This window comes from Cryptomeria japonica, chromosome 3 (genome assembly GCF_030272615.1).
Source record: "Cryptomeria japonica chromosome 3, Sugi_1.0, whole genome shotgun sequence".
Classification (NCBI taxonomy): Eukaryota; Viridiplantae; Streptophyta; class Pinopsida; order Cupressales; family Cupressaceae; genus Cryptomeria; species Cryptomeria japonica.
In genome coordinates, this window is record NC_081407.1 from 341,115,880 (window position 1) to 341,125,718 (window position 9,839).

The following is a 9,839-nucleotide window of genomic DNA, read 5'->3' on the forward strand; positions in this document are numbered from 1 at the left end:
TTGGATCAAGGATGTGTGCTCACTCAAGATTTTGATAGCATAACAATGCTCAAATGTAAAATGGGTGAGATACGTAAAAATGATTAAGGGTTGGGTGTATAATATTTGGATGAGATTGGATGAATGGTTGAGATTAATTGATTAAGATCAAGGGTTGAGGATTGATGAGAGGAATAAATGGATTAAAAATTCATTTTGGGGTACTTGAGGGGACAATCCCATGTGTTTGGTGTGATGGGAGGAGTTGACTTCACTTAATCAAAGATTAAGTGTGTGCACATGACAAGTGGAATGGATTAGGTGGAGATTAGGATTAGGATTAGGGGCAAGTGGAAAATTTAGGAGAATGCAAGTGAATGAGGGTAAATAGGATTTTTGAATTAATTTTAATTTGAAATTGGAGGAAAGGGGGGATGGAGAATTTAATTAAATAAATGTAGAATATTTATTTAATTAGATTGATGAAGGTCTTACATATAGTGTTGAATAGGTAAATTAATTAAATTAATTACCTTAGGAAATAGAGTAGAAAATGGAGGAATAAAGATGATTAATTAAATAATAATGAACTATTTAATTAATAGAAATAGCTAGAATAAATGAATAATATAAATAAATTGATCAAATACAAGTGATTAATTTTAGATGTCTACAACAACTTACTAATCTAATGACATGCAAGGGTTTAAAATTAATTTAAATTTTCTTTTTTTTTTAATTTTCAAATATGTACTTTGAAAGTAGTCCTTACATCATGAGGTGATGTTCTACTAAAATCGCATATCCAATGAAAAATAAGTGTCTCAACAATGATATCTTTCAATACCTTGAAATTTAATAAATAAATATGCTTTCTATATATAAAACTAAGTAATTGCACTAGCTAAGTCAAGGGCCATGATTGATAGAGAGATATCATTGTGGAGGAGCTATATTATTCTTATTATTATTATTACAATTTTCTTTCATTCTTTTTTATTGAAAGGGTTAATTTTTAAAATCACTTATTATGTAATTTGATAAATAAAATAGTAAATAAATATATACTTAACTAAATAAAAATATAAATTAGTAAATAATATTTTAAAAATAATTATCCTTTTAAATTTTAAATAACATTTTTTGTCACATTAATTATTTAATATTTTATTAAAAGGTTATTTTATTTCTCAATAATAAATAAATATAAAAAATTGTATTACAAATTAAATTTTTTTTTTAAAAAATTTTATCAATGATTTTTATTTTTTCATATGATTACCATCTTTAATATTTATTTAAAAATTTCAACTATATTTTACTTGTGAAATGTAGTTTTATTTACTTAAGAGTTATTTTATAGTTAGTATATTACTTTAAAGTTGGTTTTATTTAATTTTATTGACTTAACAACTATTTTATGATTTTTGTTATGTTCACATCTCATTCAGCCCTTCATTAAATTGGAGAATTAGATCAAGAAGAATAGATTGGCTAAGCCAGCTTTATGTTTTAATTTTTATTATTTTTTATGTCAGCTCTATAAAAAAATTTAAATACATTTTTGTTAACATGCTCACATCTCACCCTTGCTCCACACAATAAAAATAAACAACATTAAATTGTGCAATTAAATCAAGAAGAATAGATTGGCTCAACCAGCTTTGCATTTAAAAGAAATGAAAAATGCATACCTGGGTCTTGGGACTGACAGAATGACATGGAGTTTTGACAGAATGGGGAGAGTTTCAAAGCATCTCTACATTAATGATAAGTACAAAGGTGGCAGATCAACCTGGCTTGCTTAGCCAGTAATAGATATGTGATCGTGGGTGGAGAGTATCGAGGCTGGGTGGCCAATATATTTACAGAGTTTTTGTAATTTTAACTATGAGAAGGTCGGCTATGGTAACTTGCCGTTCACACACACCACAATAATATTAGAAAGTCGGCCTGCTAAGCAACCCTTCATACTGACTACAATGAAGCTATTAGTCAAGGTTTTGTTTTAGTTTTCACAAATACAGGCGAAGACAATCTACTTTGGAACTAGAGAAACCCAAATAAGCGCCCAATCCCATATGGGCAAGCTGTTAATCCAGGCGAGCCTCTACAAAAAGGTCACAAAATTTAGAAACACGGCCATCAATGGTCAAAGCTAGGCACATCAGCTGCTCACAAACTGAGGTTTAAGAAAGCATAGGTGGTCTGAGGAAGGATTGGAATCCTCATGACACAACAATATGGCTACAGGTACAATGTGTTCTGATATCTCTCTCTACATTATGCTCTGATATCTCTATATACAATGTGTATGTCCTTGATGAAGAATGTATATATGCAGTGTGTGCGCCTGCATGTGCATGTGTTGGTAGTTCCAAATACAATTACAGTAGCTCAGTAATACAGCATTCATCATAGCATAGCATTGGATGTGTTCAGAGTAATAATATGAAAATAATAGTAAACATTATGTTTTCACATTCCATGAGAATCTATGAAAAAATGGCAGATTAATTTATTTCACTTTCAATCATGTTCTGTGATTCATTGTCAAGATGATAAAAAGATGATAAACAAATGTAGAATAATGATTTTACAATGGGATGTAAAGCTTGATACAAAATTTTACACTCTGCAATTCATTATCAAGATGATAAACAAATGAGAAATAATAATATTTGAAAAATGTTCAAATAAGAAAACAATTTTTATATTTAGTATTGAAAAAGCTTTAATATCATGGCTCTTAATGGCTCAATCTTATTTCTGTTACATTTATTCTGGTCATCAGGTGATTATATGAATTTTAACAGCGAACAAGACGGGCCATATTTGGAGACTCGGAGAAGAAGCAGTTAGGCAGCTAGCATGGAGTTTAATTGGAATAACCCTAGCAAACAAGAGGAAATAGAGAAGCTTATTCAAGAGCAAAGCATTCCATCTTCCATGGCATTTGATTCAAATTGGTATAATCCAGGCATACAATTGGACAACATCTTTCCAGAATTAGTTTACGCCAACCGCATAAACCAGGTATGAAGAACTGAGATCACACCTAGTAATCTTCAATAATATTGTACTTGATGTTCTACCAGCTGCATCCATTTCATGAATGTTTTAATAGTAATTGGGTAAATGAAAACAAACAGGAGACGTTTGCAGACAAAATAAATCAAGTGCAAAACTGTCATACATGGGGATGGCTGAATGAAAACAAACAGGAGATGTTTGCAGACAAAATAAATCAAGTGCAAAACTGTCATACTTGGGGTTCAACCTATTTGGATGGAGGTCAAAATTTCCACAACTTGAACACACACGGAAACAACCAATTACAAGAGTCTTATTTCCAGAAGGGCTTGTTCAACAGGGACAGTGACCCTAACCCTATTTCAGATATGACAAGGTTACATGTGGAGGCATTTTCTAACCAAAACATTCAAGATATTTCTCACCATTCAGGTAGAGGTCATAATGTAGAGAGCTTTAGGAAACCTACCTTTCAATTTCCCCAGTATACAGATAGCACTCTACCTTCAGTTACATGGCCAGAGGTGCAGCCATTTTCGCACAAAAGTATCCAATCTCAACCATGTCCACAGCCTTCAGGCAGCGGTCTAGATATGGAGGACTTTTCCCGGACTTCTTCTACATGGACAAAGGTGGAGACCTTTTCCATTAATGGCATTCCCTACCAACATTGTCCAGATATCTCTAGTGCAGGTGGTAATATGGAAGCTTTGTCCAACATAACCACTCAAGCTCAAAAATTCCAAGATATCTCACGGTCTTCAGGTGGGGTTCCAGATATGGAACCCTGTTCCAACACTACCATTCCATTTCAACAATGCCCACATATAGCACATTCTTCAGGTGGGGTTCCAGATATGGAACCCTGTTCCAACAATACCATTCCATTTCAACAATGCCCACATATAGCACATTCTTCAGGTGAAGCTCCAGATATGCAATTATTTTTCAACAGTAGATTTCAGACACAAAGCTCTGTTTCTTCTGGTACAACAAATTTGGATCCAAACCAACAATGCCTTGACATTGAAAGAAATGCGAGCATACGTTCCAAGGAAAACAATAAACCTGCGATGGAATCTTCAAAACCCAAGCAGTCTAGGATCAGATGGAGTTTGAATGAGACCAATGATCTTGTCGAGTACAGGACAGAAATAGATGAAATGTTCAAGTGTGGCAAATGGTCACAAGAACATCTTTGGGACAAGATAGCTTCCAAATTGAATTCCAAATACACATTTCGCCATAATGGTTTAAGAGGCAAAGCGTGTTTTAAAAAGTGGAGCAAACTTCTGCAGGAGGTCAAGAGACTGAAGAAGGAAGGGCAAACAATGGAAGGTTATATGAAGGGTGTGGAATGCTTTGATGGGAATTCCAATCACAACCCAAATGAGCTAGCATGGATTTTGGAGGAGACCTTAAATCTTGTACTGTGCAGAAAAGAAATGGATGCAAAATTCAAGATATTCAAGGACAATTATGCAGGTCTCTGGGAAGAAATTTCTCGCAGATTGAAATTCAATCAAAACTGTGATAAGACCCCAAGTTCCTGTTCAGAGAAATGGGATAGAATACTTGAGGAATACAGTGCAAGCAAGAGTAAGGGCGAGCCAATTCAAGGATACTTGAGGATTGTGGAAACCATTTTGGAAAAAGATAGGAGTGTCATTATAAATTTTGGGACTGCAAACAGGAAAGTTTTTATTTATGAAACAGCAACAACTGAGAGTATCAAGCAAGCCATCAAATGGACATTTGGATTAGAAACATCTTTCTGGTTGGAAGATGAGGAAGGAATTGTTCAGCCAGTACACAGTGGTATGCCTTTGAATAAAGTCTACAGCATTTGCCTTTCAAGAAGACCGTGGAATTAAGATCTTTATTCTCAGTCAATGGTTTAGATATGTTTGTTTCACTAAATGATGTTTTTCTATAGTTACTTATAAATCTGAGAATGACTACTTGTTATATTCATCATAATTGTCAAACATTATAGTTATCATGTATTGTCTAGAACAGTCTGAATTCATTCCAGTGATGTTGAACCTTTGCTATATTTTGTTATATCACTTCTACAGTGCCATAGATAGATATACAACTGTAATCCTAAAGAACTTTTCATGCTATATACAATATCTCCCTTATCATGTGATACAAATTGAAAAATTGAAATTAGTGTAAAATCGAAGTTTGATCAACTTTCCCCATGTTTGGAAATTGCAGTGCATCTTTTATCATTTACTATTGGCTAAGATCGTCAATAAAATTACTCATAAAATTTAAGAACAAATGAATAAAAGAAGTAGAGTAATTAAATAGTTGTGAGAAATAAGGCACTTTTTATTATGTTCATATCTTGGCCGCATTTAACATCGAGAAGGTGTTCTAATTTTTGGATATTAAAATATTTTATATTTTGTATTTGGGCAATACTTTTTAGGGGGAGATTGTATTTGAAATTGTAAAATATATTTAATATGGGTGGCACATTGGGGTGGTATGAGTTCATTAGATGAATGCATTTAATATTTTTGGTTAATTGTAAAATGTATTTAATGTTGTACAAACATTTGATGCTTGAGACACATGTTGTGAGCCAACTTGGTTTGAGGAAGCAAAGACACTTCTATGGATATGTTTGAGCATTTAATTATTTGTGCATTGTGTGCAATGATTATCTTTGCTTAGAGCATTAGGTAATGGTAGCAAAGTTGGTTAGGAAGCTTCTAGTAGTGTTTCTCTTGCTTGTTACTGAATGTATTTAATATTTTTGGTTAAAATGTATTCAATGTTGTACAAATATTTAATGCTTGAGGCACATGCTACGAGCCAACTTGGTTTGAGGAAGCAAAAGCACTTCTATTGATATGTTTGAGAATTTAATTATTTGTGCATTTGTGTGCATTGATATTAAAGCATTAAATAATGGTAGCAAAGTTGGCTAGGAAAATTTTAGTGCTTTTTCTCTTGTTTGTTACCTTCTTGTCTATAAATAGGAGCCTCGGGATGAAGTGGGATGAAGTCATTCATCACTTGTCATTCATTCACTTATGTTCTTCCTCATTCATATTATATTTAGAAGAATCTCCTATCTCTATATTATTGGTTTCACTTACATAGTTAATGCATGCAAGATCTTGGTGAGTATGTTGAAGATTTATATATCTTGTGTTTACTTATTGGTTGTTGAAAAGACTTTAAACTACTGGATAATCATTTCCAAGCAATTTTTATAGAAAATATTGTGTTGAACACCCAATAGAAAGTCAACTTCAAAAATATCATTCATTTTCTATCTTATCCATGAAAATCATATATGTCAAAGAAAAGTTGCTAGAGCCACATTTCCTCATATATGAAAACTATCCCACAATCTCTCCTCCATGATATAAAATTCCTATATCATCATACAAACAAGAAACAAGGAATATTACATAATTAAATGACCCTCCATTAAAAATAATACAATAACTCCTACTAAAACATATGATGATCATATTACCCCCTTTCAAACACCTAGAGTCAACTAAACAACATCATGCACCTCTTTCTTTATATTTAAACTATAATAAATTAACATACTAGGTCATTTTTGTTGTCTCAACTTTACATCTCAATATTCTATATTTATTTATTATCTTGTATTCAAATGGGAAAGAGGGTGTCCCACATTAATATGGCAATTTTGGCCTCATGTCAAATTCTTTAAAATGTGTAAGAATTTGCAAGTGCATCTTTATGTCATTATGACATTGTAAGATGTAATGATTACTTATGAAGGATTCCATGTTGCATCTAAGAGTCTGATTATTGGGAGTTACATAGTAGGCTTGAACTTTGGTCAACTTTATAGTACATTTTATGACACATCAAAGGACATCTTTGAATGGGGATAATAGAGACAAAATGGAGTGCCTAAGTTAGTGGTGAGTTGGTTTTTACAAGTTATAATAATGTAAGATAATCATCTAAAATTAGCATGTTGTCTCATCATGAGAGTTGGGCACTGGAATTCCACATAGGTATTTATGTGTCATTTTTGGGAGTGTTATTCTCTCATGGTTTATGCTACAAAAATTTATCCAAACTTATGTTGGTTGCTCTCTTATGAAGACTTGAACTTGTTGATGTTTTGTAACTAGATTGGTATAGTGAATACATTGGTTTAAGATTCAAATGCTAGGTTTTGTTCAAAAGAGTTTTTCTAAGATAACATTGTGACATCATGGTATTACTCTTGTGCATATTTTCTTTTAAAACTAATATATCCTATTTTGTATGCATTTATCTCTTTATTTATTACTGTAAGAAGTGTTTTAACTATCAACTTCCTTTCATTTTGTATTTGAGCTTCATCAATTCTATTTTTTATTTGGTAGGAAATTTTATTTTTTGACTTATCTTGGTTTGAGTCAAAATCAGGCATAGAAGATCTTTACTTTTAGTGAAATTTGCAATTCTATCATGGTTAGAGATAAAGTGGTTTGATGATACATATTTTCAGCAAAGGAATATTAATATGGAAGACATAGTAATAAATCAAGATCTATGACAAGCGATTTTTATCTAAGTAAATATGTAAGGATGAAATTTCAATACTCGGATGCATTACCTCAAAAAGAAAGAATCAGATTTCATTTCATCTCGGATGCATTACCTCAAAAAGAAAGAATCAAATTTCATCTCTATTTGTAAAATTAAATTCTCCTAAATATTGTAGAACCCTTTACTAAATCCCTCTAGGAAAATTGGCAAAGTTGTATCACCTATAATTTTTCTTGTTAGACTGATGGGACAATTTGATGATGGTTCTTGAAAATACTAAATTTTAAATTTTATGCTTAATGAGGTAGTGGTTTCTCTTTTCTCAAAGGATATGAGGTGGAAGGATTTTGAATCTACTGCCATATTAAAAAGCATTAAAAGAAGAAGAAAGATAAATTGAGAGATGAAGATCCAAATTTTAAAGCTTCTTAGGAAGAATTAAATGCATTAATTGCAACCCTTGTCACACATACATATGAAGTTTCATGCATGATCAACTCTGGCACCTCTTTCCACATGAATCCGAATAGGAAGTCATTTTATAACCACAAAAATTTTGTTCAAAATGTCTACCTTGGTGATTTTTTTTTTATAAATAATTTTCAGCGTGGTTGAGTTAAGAGAATACTCACTAATGGGTGGATCAAATGTATTTCAAGATTTCTACACATCCCAAGTTTTGTACAAAATATATTATTTGTGAGAAAGATAAATTATTTAGGTATGCAAATATTCTTGAATGATGGGAATTCATGTTGGTACTCTCTTCTACAAATGTGATGTGTACTATTTTGGCATTTAAAAAATGAATTTATAACATTCTTATATCTAAAAAATGATCATAGGTTGAAAAAAGCACTGATCAAATTTTATTTTAACTTTTACCTTTGAGTAAACTACTATAACAATATTTTACTTGTTCATAACAAAGATAGGAATTAAATTCATTGCAATTGGGTGATGGCATCAATGTCGTGAGCTTGAAATTCTTCTAGGAGTGGAGATTTTTTGTGAAAATCAATTATAATTATCAAGGATCATCATTTAATCACTAAAAACTAAAGCCCATTCAACCACTCGAACTAATAAATTGCATCTTTTAGCTCATGTTATATGGATATACTCCTAGTTATTAAAATGATAATTTTAGGCTCAACCCTTGTTCTATTAACTTGGACTTAGAGATGGAGACTTGAATTAAATGATGAAAAAATTGCACACTACCAAAGTTGATTATCAACTCTACATTATGAGATTGTAATTCTTCAAAATTATGGTCATCCTATCATTTTGGGGTCTAAAAAAATAGTTATTTGCTAAATTGATGGTTAATTGCCTTGATAATGATGCACAAAATCAAGTTCCAATATTGAATCTAGCTTAAGGACATATACCCCTTGTGGAAATAACAAGAACCAAAAAATAATCTTGAGGGTGCAAACCAAGGTGTAAGCATGAACACTTAGAAATTTCTTAGCTTGCAAAGTTTAGAATTATTAATATGCATTCATTCCTTGGTAGCCGTAGGCCACTAAAAATATAAAACCCATGTTTTCTCCTACTAAAAATCGCGTTCTTTATTGATTTCATAACAATGATATGAAAGCACTATCATAACCTAGATGAATAACAAGATTTATATTAATGGACTTCACCATATCCCTAACTTTTCTATTTTTAAACATTACCAAGTTATGTGTAATTACATTAGTCAAGGGTTTGAAGGTAATTAGTAGCAACGTTGATGGTAAGTATAAACTTATCATTAAATGATTTTTTGGTAGTAGGATCATCATAATGGCCATGTATTGAGTTTGTTTCAATGTCCTCATAAAAAAGGATTCCTTAGAAATCATAGAGGAATTTTTAACCATGTCATATTGTTCATTAAGAAACAAGTATCCAAGTCCTTAAGTTCTTGTATTTTATTGAATATGTATATATGGTATATAATCTCTTTTTCATTAAAGTCCAATTGTTTACCTTGGTATTTCATAACTCCAAATATTTTGTTTGTAATAGGGTTCTAATTGCTTTTAAAATAGGATGCTAGTTCTATTTTATTATATGACCCTGAATCTGTTAGAAATTTTGATATTTCATCTTTGAGGAAACCATGCTGAATTAAAGTAGGAGAACCAAACATAAAAAGATACTTTCCATTTTTGGCTACATATTAGGTTTACCATGAGATTGCGTGAAAGAGGATGTTTTCTAATATGAAAGGCCTCATGTAATTAATTTTCTTCATGACCTTAAACAATGACGGTTCAAGAGGATAT

The 9,839-nt window shown here is 31.6% G+C and overlaps 1 protein-coding gene across 1 annotated transcript; it reads left to right on the plus strand.

Moving 5' to 3' along the window:
* Positions 1 to 2,081: 2,081 nt before the first annotated feature.
* LOC131029374 (uncharacterized) lies at positions 2,082 to 5,145 on the plus strand. Its single transcript, XM_057959836.2, has 3 exons — positions 2,082 to 2,232; positions 2,774 to 3,015; positions 3,132 to 5,145. Exons 2-3 carry the CDS (start codon positions 2,851 to 2,853, stop codon positions 4,884 to 4,886), a joined length of 1,920 nt encoding a protein of 639 aa, XP_057815819.2. The 5' UTR covers positions 2,082 to 2,232; positions 2,774 to 2,850; the 3' UTR covers positions 4,887 to 5,145.
* Positions 5,146 to 9,839: the final 4,694 nt, after the last annotated feature.

Bases quoted from the DNA above. Each gene is read 5' to 3' on its own strand.
- LOC131029374 (XM_057959836.2), top strand. From the start codon at position 2,851: ATGGAGTTTAATTGGAATAACCCTAGCAAACAAGAGGAAATAGAGAAG. The intron at 3,016-3,131 runs GTATGAAGAACT...GAAAACAAACAG, and splicing joins ACGCCAACCGCATAAACCAG to GAGACGTTTGCAGACAAAAT.